General features: G+C 34.8%; 1 protein-coding gene across 1 annotated transcript; it reads left to right on the top strand.

The window, feature by feature from the left end:
* Nucleotides 1-178: 178 nt before the first annotated feature.
* Nucleotides 179-18,997, top strand: LOC121880050 (ras-related protein Rab-14). Its single transcript, XM_042387053.1, has 7 exons — nucleotides 179-274; nucleotides 4,715-4,827; nucleotides 5,251-5,377; nucleotides 5,640-5,799; nucleotides 5,983-6,059; nucleotides 6,764-6,832; nucleotides 8,297-18,997. Exons 2-7 carry the CDS (start codon nucleotides 4,722-4,724, stop codon nucleotides 8,403-8,405), a joined length of 648 nt encoding a protein of 215 aa, XP_042242987.1. The 5' UTR covers nucleotides 179-274; nucleotides 4,715-4,721; the 3' UTR covers nucleotides 8,406-18,997.
* Nucleotides 18,998-19,815: the final 818 nt, after the last annotated feature.

Below are 19,815 nucleotides of genomic sequence, written 5' to 3'. Positions count from 1 at the left end.
TGCCATGACAAAACTACTCCTTATATATCGTACATAAACAATTGTTATAATAGAAAAATAAATATTCTTCATTAACCGATAACATATATAATCATTATAAAACACAATGAGTAATTAAATAGTATATATAGATTCAGAAGACTATAGAATAATGGCCTTGAGGCCCTCGACCACCCACGCCATATCAAGTTTACTAATCGCCATATTGCAGAAGAGTTGATTGTCATGAATTAGGCTTGACTATCGATTTACTTCCTTAAGATCATATATATCGGTGAGTGGAATTCATTTTTAACAATCTATAAGGTAAGTCAATAAGGTAAGACTAATAAGAGTGTGTTGTGTTAGTAGAGGTGGACGGGAAACGCCCATCAGTAGGCAGCCTGGGAGGTGAACTGTCAGACAAGGGCCCAATCAAAACAAAAGTTGGATTCTTCACTAATTTTCTATATTTCTGGTGGGTTTCTACGCTAGATCGAATTTCTGTAGTGATTTATGAATACATAATTATATAAAAGAAACAGTTCATATAATACTTATATATTTTGGCAGATAAAACGGTATTTAAACCCTCGTGTAGAAATACTTGTATACATTGACTGATATAACGTAGAAGGCTTAACCTTTGCTATCATTGATATCAGTAGGGAAATTCTCTTAATAGTATGGCTTGAGATTTTATTATAGCAGTAATGGATCACTTAGTGTACTGTACTGAATGTATTGAACCTTTCGGAATTATGAGATGTGTGTGTCCACTGTTTTGGAAAGGTAACCTTGTTGTTATTTCAGCAGTTACATTAAAATATCTATTGAACCCCGTGTGTGAGCTAAAGCCATTTCACTTATGGTGGCAGCTTACTAGATCACATGATCTTCTAGGAATGGTGTGAAAAAAGTCTTTAAAAGGTAAAACGTAAATGGCTGGTTCACAGGTTGGTATTTAATACGATGTTTATATACCACACGAACTATCTCAATGAGAACTTGAGTTATGTGATGTTCTTTTGGTGCCATAAAACCAACTTTTGTGGCTAAACTACTGGTGTCCCATGCTGAGATTGTACCACACTGAAAATGTTCAGGGCATGGACAGTTCAATCAAAAGCTAACCAAACCTAACCTAATCTCTTATTCCAAGAGGTAATCTCAACACACCTCAAGCTTTCAATGATGTTTGATCGAACTGCGCATCCCCAGAACAGTTTCAGCGAGGTATAATCTCAGCACACCAAATCAGCACACAATTTTCATTACCTAGGGGTTTGAGCCCAAAAAATCGTAAGGATGTAGGAAAGTAATTTATGTGGCCACCTGCTGTATTCACTCGTTGGCCCAAGTTTATGACCTCACTAAGCATTTGGTGTAGAGGCCTTGGAGACCTTGGTAACAGTGGTTGAGAATAATATAAATGATAAATAAATTTTCCCTAAATTACTGCATAGCCCTAAAAAGTGATACAGTAGTTGGAAAGTAGAGGGATCATTGTAAGATACGTCACCTCAGCTTATTTCAACTGTAACTTACCTTACCCAAACTAAACCAACCAAACTTAACCTTCCTATGTAATATTAAGGAGGTTAGATGAAAGAAGTTGGGAGGTTAATATTCAGGTGATCCCAGTTATGGAAGGAGGTTGCGTGAGTAATGATGTCGCAGATACAGCCACTTGTCCTAACTGTCATCTATTTCGGCTATACAGTACCCTCAGGCTCTGTCCCCATTCACTACTTGTCACACCACACATTGATTATTGAAGGATGACATACTATATACAGCACATAGTGTTTTGGTGTAAGGTACCAAGTACATGAACTGACCAGTGTTTGCCTTTGAAGACTTTGGTTGTTAAAACATGGAAATACAATGTGAGTAACGACCCTTTTAAGGTCTAGTTATGTACTGGTATGCTTTACACAGTAGAATAGTACATAAATTTTTTTTTGAAGGGTTGCTTGTTTATGACTGGGGGACCTGTACACATAATTAACCCTGAGGTGTACTGTACATCATAGTGTGTCGTGGTTTAGTATTTCAGGAAGTTAGGACTATGGGACCCATGTTGTTTTCATTGCTTTGGCTTTACTAGTGTATGTATCTTCATTATGGGTTTATTATCCTTATTGTAGAAGTCTTGTTTCACCCTCAAGTGATAAACAATTCAGTTTGGCAGTTGTTAATTGTTTCAGAAGTTCTTCAAGGTAATAGAGATTTGGTCTGTGTATCATATGAAGAATGACTATCCGTTAAGTGCGTAGAAGGAGGCACAAAGACAACAGTATGAGACAAGCAATGGGGGAAATACCGGTATTACAGTCCCGACCTTTCATAAATGTCAATACAGTAACTGAAAGGGTCAGCTCACCCAAAGCGTAGGTGTTAATCTGACTTATCCTCTCCTTTGTCTCCCCCTTTTTTTTCTCTCCTGTTCCCCCCCCCTTTTTTTTTTTCCTGTTTAGTCACTTGGGGCTGTTGGATTGCAATAACTGCCGAATGAAATGTATAATAGAAATGGAAAACTGAGCTTGATGTCCTTTCTTTTTTTAGACAGAGCATGTTGCCAGGTGGTTTAGATATCTTCCCTCCCTACCTCCCCCACGTTAATAACATGGTCTACTGGAACGTAATTCAAGTGGTGGATCGACATGAATTGAAGATGGCGGACAGTAGCCTTGGCAATATGGGTTCTGATTGCTGTATACATTATTGGGGTATAGCTGTACAGTACATTTATTTTTTATAATATGTTCGGTATCTACAGGAGTAGAGTTGGACTTACAAACAAGTCTCAGGAATGCAACTCGTTCATAAGTAGATGGGCACCTGTACTGTAGTTTGGTTATGTTTTGATAGTAAATGGCACTTTGAATACAACTACACACTACAGTAATGGGATGGTTCTCAGGTATAGTACAGCTGCATACAGAGAAAAATTAACTTATCTAAAAGAGTTACTAAAAGAAAACACTATGTTAATATTTCAGTAACATGTACATCTAGTTTCTCAAATCTTGGCTGTTTTAGTAGCAACTGCACAGAGACTTTATATTCACTTATGCTAATACTGTACCACTTATACTAAGAGAAGAGAATTTAAACCACATTAGCTATTTGTCATGAAGTATGACTTATAGTTGACTTTTCATTATTAAACTTAATATATTTTTGCTGTGGGTGTACAGTACCATGTTGGCTGTGTTGTATGGTGTTGTTGTTGTTTGTTGAAAGCTTAGTACCTTCCACTTATCTTCTCAGGTGATGTCTAGGAACTTGTTGAAGCTAAGCTTGTGTGTTTGTCTGTCATTGTGACGGCATTGATCTCGTTAAAAAAAGGCTATTGGTTACTATAAAAGGAAGCAAGGTTATCTAGACCATTTTACAGAAATGTAAGATGGGCACTGTGGTGGAGCTCTTGTAGGGCTTCCTTGTGTGTGTGCCACAACAAAAGTGTTTAGCCATGCATTTGTAACTTGTCCTGCTTCCTGACGTTCACTGGGTGTCATCTTTACCACCTCATGATTCTGGATCTTCTCTTGTCAAGATTTATTGGCCATTTGCCTTTTTTGCTTGTTAGTTCATCATCTCTCATTAGAACATACCGTAAAAGATTAAATTTGGTTGTTAGGAATATTAAATTAGGTTAAGTTAGGTTGTCAGAATAGGTTTAGTTAACATTGGGGTGGTTAACCTTAAGGTGAAATAAGCTTGGGTTGGGGGGGGGGGGCTGGCTATTCATCAGACAATCCTAATTCTGTATGTTTTGTACAGTACTGGATAACAAGGATGCAGTAATTAGTTTGCAAGTACAGTAGTAGTAGTAATCACTGTGGGTAAACTTGACCACTGCAGCTTAACTTTTGAATTGGTTGACCTTAGGTTCTTCACTTAATAAAATCACTTTTATACTTGCCATGACTGTGGAAGAGAGGTACACCATGATACCCTATGCTATCCATCTGTGTGTGTGTGAAGAAAGTGACATCTCTCAAACACTTAATAACCTTGCACAGAACACTACATTAATCGTGAAAATTATCAGGATTATGTACACTATTTAGACAAAGTGCAGACCTCTTAATTAAAGTGTATGTAATATGTAGGTCAAGGATACATATGTAGGTCAAGGATACATATGTAGGCCAAGGATACAGATGAAGGTCAAGGATCAAATATGTTAGTGGATACACAGTACAGTACATGGCATCCTTCTATCTGTACAGGGGGGGGGGTCTCATATAACTACAAATATGCAAGAAGCTGAAGCATGCAATACAATTTTAATCACAAATATAAATACTACAGATTTATGATCATGGAAAATATCCTGTACTGTACTGTTTTTGGTCTTCATACACACCAATGGGAGTAACAAACGACAGGAACAGTGATATTGGCCTTACTTTATCTCATGCTTGCACGCAGACGCGCACACACACACATTTACTGTATGTTAATTATCTGTTGTCTTATATTTTCATCACTTTAGGTAATTAGTCCCATGGGAAGGAAAAGGGAGCAAATGGGGAAATGTCTACTGTATATGGAGGGATGGGGGGTTAGAGTCAGCTGTCTCCATTCCCCACTCATTAGAAGGATATTCATTTGTCTCTCCTTATTCCTTCTTCATCACCCTCAACGTTGCCCTTGTACCCTTCTACTCTATTTAGATATGAATGTCCTGCATGATACTTCTGACAAACTCCTCACATTTCAGGGTCACAATGTCTGCGGGGCCGTACAATTACTCGTATATCTTCAAGTACATCATTATTGGGGACATGGGTGTGGGGAAGTCATGTCTCCTACACCAATTCACAGAAAAGAAATGTAAGTATTGTATTTTGCAACTGGTTATATTATTATTAAGGGGTGCCTAAAGTAGAAGTCGTTGGTTCTGTTTCCCCATGCACTGTAATCTGTTTAATAATAAGTGACCTCAAACAGAAGGCCAGATATTGTTATCATTAATCCATGAGTCATAATAAGTTTCAGACCACTTGAAAAGTAGACACTCCAGCTTATTTCACCTCAAGATTAACCACCCAAATGCTTAGCTAACTAACCTAAATGCCCTAGGTTGCATTTGTGTGGTTAATATTTATGTGAAGTAAGCTGGGGTGTCAAATTTTGGAGACAATGAAAATAGAATTAGGTTTTTATTAACAGAATTTACTCCACTGTCTCTGTTTTTTTAATACTGTACATGTAGCACAAACTTTCCCTAATAAAATAAAATATTTCTTTCCACAGTTATGGCAGACTGCCCACACACAATAGGTGTAGAGTTTGGTACCAGAATCATTGAAGTAGCTGGTCAGAAGATTAAGTTACAGATTTGGGACACAGCAGGACAGGAACGTTTCAGAGCTGTTACAAGGTCTGTCTCATTACTCTTTTATTAGTGCAATAGTTTTGTTTTTACACTGTACTTGTACTTGAATGTCTTGATTACCCTAATTTTATTACATTTCATTTGTTTTGTTTTATGTAAATTCACTTCTTCATAATCTGATGGCCTATTAGAGGTAATATAGACACAACACACTGAAGACTAACCTCCCATACACAAGGAAACACTATGGCATGAGCTACACTTATCACCTTTCAAGATACCTAACTATTTTTTTTTCCTTTTCCAGATCGTACTATCGTGGTGCTGCAGGAGCGTTAATGGTGTATGACATCACTAGGCGGTCTACCTACAATCATCTTAGTTCTTGGTTGACAGATGCTCGCAATCTTACCAACCCTAATACAGTGATATTTCTAATTGGCAACAAAGCTGATCTAGATGCACAGGTGAGCATTAAAGATAGGAGTGTTGAAGATATTTTGTAGAGTGAGAGATAGATTTAATGAGGGAAAAATAGTGAATGAGATATAAATAGTGAAAGAGATTTAGAGAGGTAGATACTGGTTGATAGAGATAGATAGGTAGAGAGAAAGTGAGTTTACTGGTTATAACATGTACATTCTTTACAGAGAGATGTTACATATGAAGAAGCGAAGCAGTTTGCTGAAGAAAATGGTTTGATGTTCGTCGAGGCCAGTGCGAAAACGTGAGTACTGTACACTTATTGATTATATCGACTGTCCTTTTTCCTTTTAATTTAGGTACTGTACAATATGTATCGGTTAATAATCTCCCTGCCTTTAAGTTAAGGGGAAATTGACGCACAAAGGTTTTTAATGGCTGATGTTGTGGTCACTAGCAGTATCTACGAGTGAGTTTTATGAAGAGTGAGTGAACCTGTTTACGCAACCGTAGTTCCAGTTTCCTTATTAGGTTGTAAAGATATATATAATTGTTAGTTTGTCCTTTTTTGTGCTCTTACACCCAGATCAGGTAAGGGATAATCTTATTTTCAGATTTAATAAATTTTTGTAATCTAGTCACAAGTGATGATAATACAATGCAAGTTGTAACTCTGGGTTTAGATATGCCAGCTACTGTACTGTATATCGAGTTGCTTGATCTAGACTCAGTTGTTAATATTTCAGGATCACTTCACCATTTGTATGTGATAAATGAATGGGTAATTTTTATGGTCTTTTGTGCTTGCATTTTTCTTGCAGAGTACAGTATTATATACTTATGATATTTTTTTTAGCAAATCTAAGTCCCTTATATATAACGTTTGTTGAAAAGTTAGTACAGTAGCATCATCCTGGTAACTGTTAGATGTCGTATGGTATCCCTTACAAACCCTTGCTGTGATGCCCCCAAAATGTGTTATTTTATTACACATTTTTAAACTTTCAGTGGAGAGAATGTAGAAGAAGCCTTTTTGGAGACAGCAAAGAAGATATATCAAAATATTCAAGATGGCAGGTTAGTTATTGATGTTTACTGTGTACTGTTGTTAATGTTTATATTAGTCTTTTGATGTCAAATATTTATTTTTTACATATTTGTAGTCACAGTTACACATGTCAGTTTTAAGCTAAGAGTTATGTATTCATGAAGGTTAAAAGTTCTGACACTAGTAAGGTCTTTATTGATTTTTGTTTTATTGTAATATTACTTGAAAATTAACCCTTATAGCAGTGATTATGTAGTTTAAAAATGAAGAAAGCACTTTGTGAAGGACTGTGGGAGGTACATGTAACAAGGGTGTCCTGAAGGGTGGTGGTGCTGACCAAGGAACCTGTATTCAGTCTAAGCTTGCCAAATGCACCAGTGATAAGAAACATCACAGTATATGACTAGTTAATACTGTACTACCGATAACAGTTGGTATTTTATTACCAACCCCCGTTTTTTAAAGCAAATCAGTAGTGGTTAACAAAAACAATAAATACAGTACTCAGTCACAGCATTAAACAATATATAAAAATACTACAAGACCAACAAGAAAAGGCTGACTATTACAACAAGTAACAAGAGGTCCAGTAAAAAGTATTGTCACTAGAGCCTTTGTTTACCACATAATTAACATGTGACCATTACAGTATAATTCCCTCATAATAAAAGGAGTGCCTTTAGTTTCATATTGAAAGTCTCCAACAAGGCCAGCAGCTTCAGGGAGACTGACAACCAGTTTTATAGTGTAGTTGTTGTGTAGGGAAAAGTCTGGGCTGCAAAGAACATTCACACACATGACTCAGTAGACATATGTTTCACTTTAAAACACTTGTGAATCGCTGATGATGGAGATTAAAGAGACTTCATCGTCATCTCAAGGTGAACATAGATACATACGTTGTCATCCAGGAAATAACTACTACATACTTTTGATACATTTTTACTAATTATTTATATGACAACTAATACATAAAGAATACAGTACACATTATAATTTTTTAAGCTTATTTTACATGTATAGAAACAGCACTTCATAAATGGTGATGTAGGTGCTCTTGGTATAATTAATGATAATATTGTAGGTTGATCATTTACAAACAAATTCATTTAAAAAAAAAAGAACCTATAAGGATTGAAAATAATGGTGTGCAAGTGAGATGTTTGTAAACATATATTCCCAGCTGTCAGATTCCTGCACCGAGTTCACACTGGGGGGGGCAGCATCATTCCAGGCCCCTGAGAATCTTAACTGTTACTTTGATTTTAACTATCTGTTCACACCTCAACTTCTTCATTTGCACAGCACTCCCCTTATGGTCATTATGGGTATGAAAGCCATTAAAAACTGTTATGTAATACATTACTCTAGCTGTACTGCATTGTAGTATCCTCTCTAGCTTCCACCATTACAGTTTATCGGTACACTGATATGCCACGCCATAATTCAGCTTTCATAAAAGTACCAAGTCCTTACGATATTTTTGTTTCCAGTTTGGACTTGAACGCAGCTGAGTCGGGTGTACAGCACAAGCCAACACAACCAGGTAGAACCAACCTGAGCAGTGATTCACAGTCCAATCGTGATAATTGTTCCTGCTAAACTCTGCTCTTACTCTGGTCATTGTATGGTTTGTGGTAGATTTGCTGGACTATATTCAAGATTTTCAACCAAGGAAAATCTTCTTGTTGGAGTGGAGTGCTAGATGCAAAGACATTATCAGAGTTTTATCAAGGGGCGAGGGGGTATATGAAAGAAATTATGTTCTATATATTTTTCTTTGAACTTACATAACATGACTGTGAGTAGTTTACAAATCGAAGAACAATATGTAAGATATAATTATAGAAAGTATTTAAAGTTACTAAAAGTGTAAGGGAAAACTTGGAGCTTAGAGATTACTAAATATTTAAGAAGAAAATCAGATCTTCTCTAAGGATTTTATAATGAGTTCTCAAGCCATATTTTATTTTATGAGACAGTACTTTGGACTTAAGCAAAATTAGATACAGTATGTTCATTTATGGAAACAAGATTTTGACCTTTACTTGAATTTTACATTCTGATGTGGACTAAAGGAATACTGATTTTATTTGGGTATTTGTTGGCTTATGAATTATGGAACTGGCAAGTATGCAAGTGCTAGAATCATCTACTAGTTGTATATATCTTACTGGGATAAAAGCCAGTATATACGAAAAAACATGAAAAAATGATTACCAGAACTGAGAAAGCAAGTAGAAGATTAGTTAAAGATTCTTAAGTCATCAGTCACTATATTACCTTTGGAAGGAAGTTAACCATTTTACTAGAGAAGTATAGGATATGTGATGCTGGTATCATTATCTTTTAAAAGGCTTATGAAAAGTCCAGAAAAATCCTTTTTAATCTGTAAGTTTGGCTTAACATATCATCTACCACAGTGACAAACAGTGTAGAAATGTAGTAGCACTGACTTTAATTTTGGACCTAGTGCTGAGAAAATATTACAAGGACTTAAGATAAAAATTGAACTTTCTTATGATAAGTTAAATTATGAAAGTTTCTGAAATTAATAGGTACTTACAAGGTGGAAGTATATACAGTATATATGCCATATTAGTCTCTCAAGGGAAAAAATTATAAAAGTAATCCATTCTGTATTAGAGTACAGTACTGTACTTTAAACCTAGTAGGGTATGTATGTTACAACTACAGGACAGTAGAGTGTTTACTCACCTGTATAATTTGAAGAACTGAATGGATTAATTAGTTGAAGATTCATTGTTGTTAGTGATAAGAAAAAAATCTTTTGAAACAGAAGGTTGTATTATGTGCAAAAGGAAGTTTGTTTTATCCAGAAAGAATTTGGCATTTGTAAGCATATTATTTATAAATATGTAAGTGCATTAAATTTAGACCACTTTGTGACAGTCTTTCCTCTTAAAACTCAGTTCTTCATAACTGACATCTACAGTATAAGTACACCTTACTCTTTTGATCACCTGCATTATCAATTATTTTTTATTTCAATTAGCTAAAAAAAAATTATGTTCCATAATTCAATAAGGGTTGTTCATAGTTGAAGTGTGTAGTATTTATTCTATCATTTTCCAAATTCTTTATGTTATACAAGTGACTTGCTACTTTCACTATTTAAAGCAAGAGTGGGACATTATATTGGACAGCGTCCGTCCTTTGGTCACAGGCCATACACCATCTCTAGAAATTATGGCTATGCCCAACATTTTTGTACCAAAGATATTATTATGCATATAGGTATGTTGAGTTTACTTGTGGTAGCCCTTGAGCTATTTCATTGTGGTCAGTAAAATCACAGTAGAAAAATTGGCACCATCTGTCCAAATAGATTATTACAGCTCCCATTATTTATCATTGTTAGAGAACCTTGTTAGATTTTTCAACCAGAAAGTTGCAATTCCACACATGTGCACAGTTTAGTATATGTAGAAATGTGTGTACGTGTGTTTACGTGTGTATACCTGTACATGCGTGTGTTTGTGAAAACGGTGGCATCATCTGTCCAGCTACAGGATCAAGGTGCAAAACTTGCTCTCACTGCATATCAATGTAAATGGAACCTCTTGTATGGACTGTATGACAGTGGGGATGAGGATCTCTGTTAGGTCAGTCTTGTTTGGCATCATTTTACTTAGTGTTATGGCAAAATTACAAATGGGGCAACAGTTTGAATTGCTAATACTGACTGTGTTGTTTATTGTCCCTTCAGGTAAAAGATGATGTGTTCAACACCCTTAAAGATTATAAAAGAATCTTTGCTAAAACTTTCTCAACTTTCCATAAGCCCTTGAAGTACTTTTCATGTATACCAGTGATAGATATATATTGTACTAGAAACTACAGTGATGTAAAAGACAAGTTTTTATATGGTATATGTATGTATGTATGTGTTATGTACAAATACAGGTACATACATATGCAATTATGTTCATATCTTACAGGCCTTTATCAGTGTCTGTTGTACATGTGGGGAGTCTTGGAAGTGCTCCTTAGTGGTCATATAATACTTCTGGTATATTTCAGTCTTGAAATGCAGATTATTATACTGTGTAAGTACCACTATAAGTCCCCCAGTTGCCATATTACCATGATTACCTTTTAGTCATTCTTACAGACTGGATTATTAAGGTTCAGATGTTGATGTTAGCGAAGCGTACGTAAGTTTTTCTTTTGGGCGTACACTTTTATTGCCCCCTCTTTTTCCAATGGGGTTAGATGATCCTAACTTTCCTCAAGATGAGCTGTGTAGTCCCAATATTTTTATTTTCCAGCAATTTTTTTTGGAGGGGGGGGAGCAGATAAAACAGGTCATTAATGTTGTGAATGTGTTTGGTCCACCTGTCCCACGGCTTTATGTTGGGAATGAGAGTACGGTAGGCCAGTTGATAGATGGAGTTTTTGATACACACACACAGCCAGACACACACATAAGAGAGGAAGGTTACATACAGTGATCTATAATTTGTATATTGTACCATATAATTTAAAAGAAACCTTAGTGTTTTAATCCATATAGTTGTTAATTTTATTTAACCCTAGTGTATCTGTCTAAGGCAAAGGAAAGGTATTCTTGCCAGTTATCAGTTTTTTGGTTATGAGTCACTTTGAAAGATTCTAATAGTGTGCATAGTTTGATTTGTGATAGGTTCATTCACCTGACTGAAAAAATTTAATAATTTATTATGTTCAAATATTTATAAACCATTTTGTTGTTTACATTTTAAGGAGTTCGTGGAGCATTAATAATTTTTTTTAAATTAACTAGACTTGGATTTAAGCTACTGATATCTTAAATATTGAATGTATCACGGTTATCATTTAACTAGTGAAGTACTGTAGCTAGTTGGGAGTCTAAAAGTTAGAACTAAGCTGATATTTGGGAAACATTTTTGAGATTGTTAAGATCTGTTGAATAATAGTATAATATGTATCATTTTAATTGTAAAGGAGACTGGTTGACTTTAGATCATCCAAGGAACAATTACTTTGAAGCAACTAAAGGATTGTCCTTTATCCCACTGATGGCTCATATGTAGCTGAATTCTCATTAAAGCACCACTTGGTGAGTTGTCATGAACACTTTGCTACATCCTTATATTTTACATTATTATTCACTGTTACCCTCTCTGCTTTCATCTTTTAATTTATATCTACCTTTTCTACCGAGACAATCCATGTTTTTTTTTTCATTTACCTTTTTTTCTTGACGCAATTCAGTAATTATTACTCGTATGATACACAAATCAACACACAGAATTCATCATCAAATATTTTTAATATTGGTGGTTGGTTTTTGACATTTGAAGGTGTGGAGGTAAACAGTACCAGAACTGTAATGGGAAAAATTGTCTACTCTGCACTGCTTTATACCTGGGAGACTTGCTGGTTAATTAAGCTGAGGAAACTTATATCCTTAGAGAAGAGAATAAAGAGAATTCCATATCAGTCTCCACACCTTGAAGTACTCAAGACAAAGCACCAGCACCGAGAGCTTTTGTTAAATGTAACAACTGCTATTTTCTGCCATAAAGAAATATAAATGAAAACAGTAAGTGTTACCTTTTACCTTTGTCAGTGTACGTAAGGATGGTAAGTGTAAAAAAAGACAAATATGAAGAAGTAAATACTGTATAATAAGAAATAAATAAAAGAATCAGGAGGAGAGTTTTAAACGCTCTGAGGATATTTAGTAATGTGTAATAGACCAATATATTTGCCTCCGTATGAATTCGGCAAATTACAGAACCATTAATGAGAGAAAGGACTCTATACTTTACTTCCGTATACAGTACAGTACTGTTAATGTTAACAAGTTGGTGTATGGTCAGAAAGGTTTCTAAGAAGAGAGATTTTATATGCAGATATGAGAAGCACATAGTAAAAAGTGTCAAGAAGCAAATATTGAAGTAATGTGTGTTTAATAAAAGGCATAAATAAGCCACATGTTTCCATAAGTATGTGTGTAGGGTTGTGTAATATGGACACATGCATATATTATAGTTTGTTAATAAAAGAAGGCAAAACAATTATCTTGATGATAATGAACTCACTTTTATTATCAGTCTATGAGGGCAAGGAAAGTAACTGTTTTATAGAGTATAAATGAATGTTTTAGGATCAACTGAGACAATTTATAAAGAAATATGGATGGGAGTTGGGTTTTATATTGAGGAAAAAGGTGTAAAACAATACTTTTGTCAATATGAAAATGAGTATAGGTACAGTACTGTATGTTACAAAAGGTAATTAAATAACTTAGGAGAAAAATAATTATACAAGAGTATAGTTAATGCAGTGGACCATCAAATTGTAAAAGATAACCTGTTACCTTAATGTTTGTATTGAAATTGTAATGTGAATATTGATTGATTGATACGTTTATTGAGATACAAAAAACATTAATACATCTCGAAGGGATGAAGTGACATAAGTCATCCCCACCCCAGTCCAGGAATGTCCCTCTCAGGACTCACATAAATCCCTAATATTTCATATAATCAGTTATAGTACATAGTTATATTCTAGATGCAAAATTTCTATATTTCTTTAATATTTCATCTATTTTCCTATTTTTAAACATGTGAATATTGTGTTGCTGTATCTGGCATAAAAATGATAATTCAGATTTCATATATTATCTGTATAGTGTTTACTTGAGAAGCAGAATTCATAGAACTTTCAATATTGTGTCTAGTGTGGCCAAAGAATAAATTGAAAATCCCTTCTATAATAACAATAGGTAATAAGACATTGGTATCAACGTGAAGAAAAACTGATGGTACAGTATAGATATTTTACAGCAAGGAATGGACACTATTTAGAATCTTATAATTATCAAAAGAAATGATGGTGTGATAATCAAGGGGGTAAGACGAAGACTTTGCAAAGGATTTTATTATTCAAAGATGAATATAAAGCATGATGAATGCATAAATTGAAGACAAATTTTATTGTGGGTATTCAATACTAAGTTGATCCTCAAAGTTTATACTCAATATGGGGAAAAAGAAAAACTGAAAATATTCAGCTTTTAGATCATATATAAAACACGTCAAAAAAGAAGACCGATATTTTGATTATGGAGAAGTAAAATGACGAAGGTGAATGCTCTGAATATAAAAGGATGACTTATATCTTGGGGTGGATTTGTATACAAGCAAGTCCACTGGATAGGAAATTACCTTTAGTGCTAAATAATAATGAAGCTTTTTAGTGATTTGACAGGTATGGAGAGAATCCCTGATGATGAGTTTTGTCAAGGGTTATTATGGGAACTGATCCTTGCCAGGTTTGTGATCTATCCTCATGATTAAGTGATCTCTTGCAGAGGTTTGTCAAGAGCACAGACGAATTTAACAGTAGGTGAGAATCAGTTTGAACTGGTGATTTAGTGGCCATGTTTTCTCCTGAAATTTTTGTAAATAGCAACAGTACAGTACCTGGTATAGGTGCTGTAGGAGTTTAACAGTTTGCCTTCTGGACTGATGTGAGCACCCTTGATATTTAACCATAGGATTGAGTGCATTAGGGGAAATGCTGTATCAGGTGTTTGGTTTTTTGGGAATGCATATACTGTACATGGCACTTGGTTTTATATAAGTGCTAAAGTAATTTAAAAAACTTCATGTAAGAAGATATTTAAAAGAACACTGATACACACACATACAAAGTGAGTTGGTATTAAAATATTACAATAAGTAAGGAGCAGTCCTGTATAGAGGTGTTAACATTATACCTAAATTCTGAATGTGGACTATGTCAGGTTAACACAGTGTCATACTTGGAATTCCGAAATTGTGCAGTCATTGTTGATAAAAATTTTTTAAGTGTGTTCATGCTAACTGGGGGACAAATATAACTATATATTCCATTTTACTTGGTTAAATATTAAACAGGTGAAGGAAAATGGACACAAGGAAAATTTTAATGTACGAGGTTGAAGGGCTAAATTTTCTTGTATTGATTGATCTGGTTTTTAACTTATCCCAAATAAAACAGAAAATAATCCATTACAGTTGTCCCTGAGATGACATGCACACCTGTACATTGAGCAACTCTAGAATGGCTGCACTAACTCAGACTTAACAGTATGTATGAGTGCCTTCCTAAGATCATCCATATTCAGAGTTAGAGCAGAACTTTTATGTATAACGCTGATTATTGTCAAATCACACGCTGTATAAACAGAGTGTACCGTATACACCTTTAGCAAGAGTATAATTAAGTAATGATGATGCTAGCATTTATAATTTTTTGGTTCTTTGCATGAGTTTTTGTGTGGCAGACTTTATTGCATTTCCAGAATATATTTAATAGTTGTGTGGCAACAAAACTCTTGCTTTGGAGTGTGCATATCAGGATCTGGGAAGAAAATGATTCTATTAATATAATAAGCATATTAAATTGATAATACCATTTGTTTACATAATCAAATTATATATTTACTTTACTGACACATTGTGATAATCCCAATAACTTATGTTATCCAACCTTGTATAACAAGTATGTATTGTTAATACAGTGATAACCCTTTCTTCCCTAGATTTTTCATTCCATGCGGCAATACACCAATTATTTGCTAATCTCAATCTGGTTTATAAAGATTTTGCATATCCAATGTAGATTTCAATAGTTATGTTTGCATAACTGATTAAATATGCAACATCTTAACACTAGATGTAAAAAAAATTGGATGTAGTTAATAAACACGACAGTGAACTAGTTTGTGGATACTGTAACTAAGTCGCTGGTGTGTGTAGCCTGTTTCAAGTCGGTGAGTGGGTACGTCAAACGAGGGTTTTTTTTCATCAAGCTGGTGCCAGTTCAGTAAATGTTAGGCAAATAACATGAGCAGCTATTAATGAGCCTTATGGGTTACTTAAAGAGTGATGGTTGTCCTATTTGTTTCAACCTTATAGTCCTTGTCTGATATAACTTACAGGAAAATTGTTGACTATGACAAATATTTGGTTTAATAATTTCAAAGTATTTCCTGCTAACTGTATAAGCCTCAGTCAGAATATTAGCTGGGCAGTCATTTTATATTACTGACCTAATATTATAAAATAGGTGTTGAGCAGACAAAAGTTTTTGGCATTTTTGTAAATATTCATTATTTTGTAGTGTAGGAGTATCTTAATGATTATTGACCATTCACAACATGAATTCAAATATCAACCACACTAGATAAGCCAGAAGTTTGTTAAAAGTTAGATACTCTAATTAAATGATATTGTCTCATGAAATTCCTGTAGAAATGGCAGAAATGAGACATGAATGTCTTAGAAAATAAAATAATAGTTTAATATATAATCTTGTTCACAGCTTCCCATACACATCTCAACTTGATTAAATTTGCCAATGGTTTTATAAGTCAATGTCACTGTTAATTATTTCTTCTTAAATTTCCTTGACACTTGCCACTTAATTATGGGCTCTTACACTGATCATAGATTGGACTGGTGCTAAATTCGAATAACAAAGATAAGCAATTCTTTGCTTTCAGAATTTTTTGCATTCATTGTTTTACAAATCACACAGTTATCCCTACAATGTTAAATTATGGCTTTATGTTCTGTGTCCAAGTGTGTGTATGTTGAGAAGAATGTTTGAGTGAGTGGGGCTTTAAGAATGGCTTAGCCTTTTACTGACAGGTGGTGAAGATTAGATATATACTGTATCTTGAGAGTGGTTATATCATGATAATGTTACTAAACTGTACATTACATTTTTCTTTCATTATATATTTCTGAAAACCCTTGGAAGATCTTAATAATGTATATATTGGATATCATGACAGTGCATTCTGTTTTCACTGCTTGTATCTAATTGAACACTGTGATATGTTTATTTTGTTAAGGAATGGTCTTTAATGAGGCATAATGATTGCAGGTGTTGTCGATGAATTAAGAAAATTATCCTTGTAAAACATTAATAGTAAAGTCGGCCTCATTATTGAGATTTTATTAACTAATAAATACTACTTTATGTAAATAATGTAATTGCCAAGGAAAGTCTCTCCCACTGTTTGTTGAAGGGTTTTATGGAGTTGGTGTTAATTTAGGACTACTGTATGGCTGCGTTAGGTTCACGTTTATCTTCAGATTTTCTTGGTTACGTAAGTGTACCAGGAATCCTTTTCACTACATAACTGTGGTTTCTAATGAGTTTCAGTACTGGTATAAACGTTAATAATAGGAATATGAAACTTTGTTGATAATTATTCCTAATGTTTTCAAAATCCATTGACTGTGTACAGGGCGTCTCAAAAATTTATACACACTGCCTTACACATTTCATGGATATGTTATGATTGCTTGTACTGTACTGTATTAAAAAACATTGTCCTGACTTGTGAGAGACCTCACACATCAACAAATGAGGACAATGTTGCTGTTGTAATGTAGCATTCACCTGATCTCCACAAAAATCTGAATGACAGTGTGTATACATTTCTCTGAGACAACCTGTATGCATGTCATGTGTTACTTTAGGGGGAAACTCTCCTTGAAGGGGGTGGCCACTTGTATAATCTTCCCCTAATCCTCCTAGCCATTGACCACCTCTAACACCATCATAATTTAGACTGCAGCAACACTTGAAGCCTATGCTTAAGAATTTCATTGGCCAACTTGGCTGTCAGAAAGTAAAACGTAGTCACTCATTATGTGTATTGAGAGACAAGAACTGTAAGGTCGGTGGCTACTTCTACAGTTATGCACAAGCAACAAAGTAGAAGGAACAAAACAAGCAAGTCATACACAAAGGACCACGTGGAGAATGGGAATGCAATTTAATATGAGAACTCTTGTGGAATTCATGGATATAAGGTGGACTAGTGTTGAAGCAGATAATGTAGACACCCCTGCCCCATCATAAGGAAAAAAGCCATCACTGGGAGAGGGGTACCTTGTTTTCTCCATATTGGTATTTTTGTAGTTATTTAAGGCTATTCACTGTGTTTCTTACTTTGCAGTTTTTATTTAGCAATAAAGTTCTTTCTTTTAGGTACTGATATGATTTATGACTTGGTTTTTCATAATTTCATCTTTATTATTCATAAAGAATTAAATTCAGTTTCTCTGTCCTAATTCTTCTGAAGGATATAGATAAGTAAAGGAATGTGCTGGATGTTACTATTTGGCATAACGTATAATTCTTTGGTTAATTTAAACTGAAAAATATATGTATAACAATCATCAATAGTAACACAAAACATACCACTACCTTCAGGAACCATGTCACCATCATTCAGTCAAACAAGTACAGTATTTAAAAAATGCTGGAGTGGAAAGGGTTAAGCAAATATTGAAGCTCATTTCTTTCCTCATTCTGAAACATCATATTTTTCTCACTCATATTTACTGTTTTATTTGATTTTATGATTGCCAACTCCTGGCTACTACCCCTCTGTTCACGACCTGCTCGGACCTACCTAAAGATGATGGCCCAGTACTTGTTTCAGTGCTGATGTGTATGTAAGACTATTATTCACAATGTATTTACTTGTATATATTCATAAACAAGTGTGTGTAATCACCAGTAGGGAATATAAAACCTTCAGAAATGATATTTACTTGATTCTCTTTTGTGAAGAAATCAGAATTTCCAATTCCAAGACTGAATTTTTAGTAATTGTTTGAGAATTAGTTTTAATATGAACACCCAAACAATGCTCTAGCCACCTTGCCTGTGACCAATTAGATTACAGATTGGGACCTAATGCCTGCTGCATTACCTCAAACAATAACTAAGATTATGAGTCTAGAAGCAACATGCAACATGGTAACTTTATTCCTGACATACAAAATAAGGGAGTCGATAGATTTATATCTAACTCGCTATTTCTGCTCACTCTTTTTAAGACAATCTCCACTCCTGACCGTGTCCTCTGGTGTTCATAATAGTTGCTGCGTGCTAGATGGTGTACGCAAATCTGTTGTAAGTTTAAGAGATGTGTTTTTGTTAACATATACTTGCCATCAATCAAAAGACAGGTCACTGGGACACATAGGAAGAGATTTGAGAATTATTACCAGATATAAGAGCAAGATTATTGGCAGATCATTCAGCCTAAATACAGATATGAAATTGGAATAAGCTTGTGTTGCTGTCTATACTGTAAGATTTGTGTACAAATATTAGAATGTTAGTAATAAATTTGTACAAGTGTATATCTGTTTTTGAACATCCTTTCACCACCCTTTGAAAATCATTAATATGATCTACTGTACTGCACCTATTTTAGTTTCATGGTCTTAATGAAATTGTAATGATACAATCAAACTTTATGGGGCAAGAGTCTCTGAACATCACTCAACAGGGTCATAGGAAATGACACAATGTCTAAGGATGTACAAAACTGGAATCCATAAATGTATACGATGACCTGTCACTTGCTGATGATGTGGAAAAAGATGAGAGCCTGAGGCAGGAAGTGGAGATGTAGACTAAATTTGGGTTACCAACAGGGTGTGGGAATGGGATGAGGCAGCACTAGCACTGAGGAATAGTGAGACCAAATACTGCACCAACTAAAGAATAAAAGACCTGTTCTACTTGGGATTCAGGATGAAAGTTTTTCCATGAATATGTCAGTGCATGGTGATTGATGGCACGGAGTCATCTTGTGTATGTACCAGTGCCTGTAACAACAGGTTAGGTTAAGTTGTAAGAACACCAAGTGTGAGCTCAATAAAGACCAGACTGGACCAACACTGGTGTATGTTCAGGTACAGTCAAGAGCCCGTATATGCCTACAGTGTGTAACAAAGAACACATTGACTGCCTGATCAGCTAGTGAGCCTATTCAACCGTAAGATTAAAGCTACCTAGGGGCTTAGGCTAGATTAAGTTAGGCTGAGTTAGGTTAGATTAGGTCAGGTTGGGTAGATTAGGTTAGGTTAGGCTAAATTAAGATAGGTTGGGTTAGTAGTGTTGGGGTAGTTAATCTTTAGGTAAAAAAGCTGGGGTGAATCTCCAGGTGATCTGA

Source organism: Homarus americanus, unplaced genomic scaffold (assembly GCF_018991925.1).
Source record: "Homarus americanus isolate GMGI-L3 unplaced genomic scaffold, GMGI_Hamer_2.0 scaffold30108, whole genome shotgun sequence".
Classification (NCBI taxonomy): Eukaryota; Metazoa; Arthropoda; class Malacostraca; order Decapoda; family Nephropidae; genus Homarus; species Homarus americanus.
Note: the sequence above shows the minus strand (reverse complement) of the source record. Positions and strands in the feature narration are given on the sequence as shown.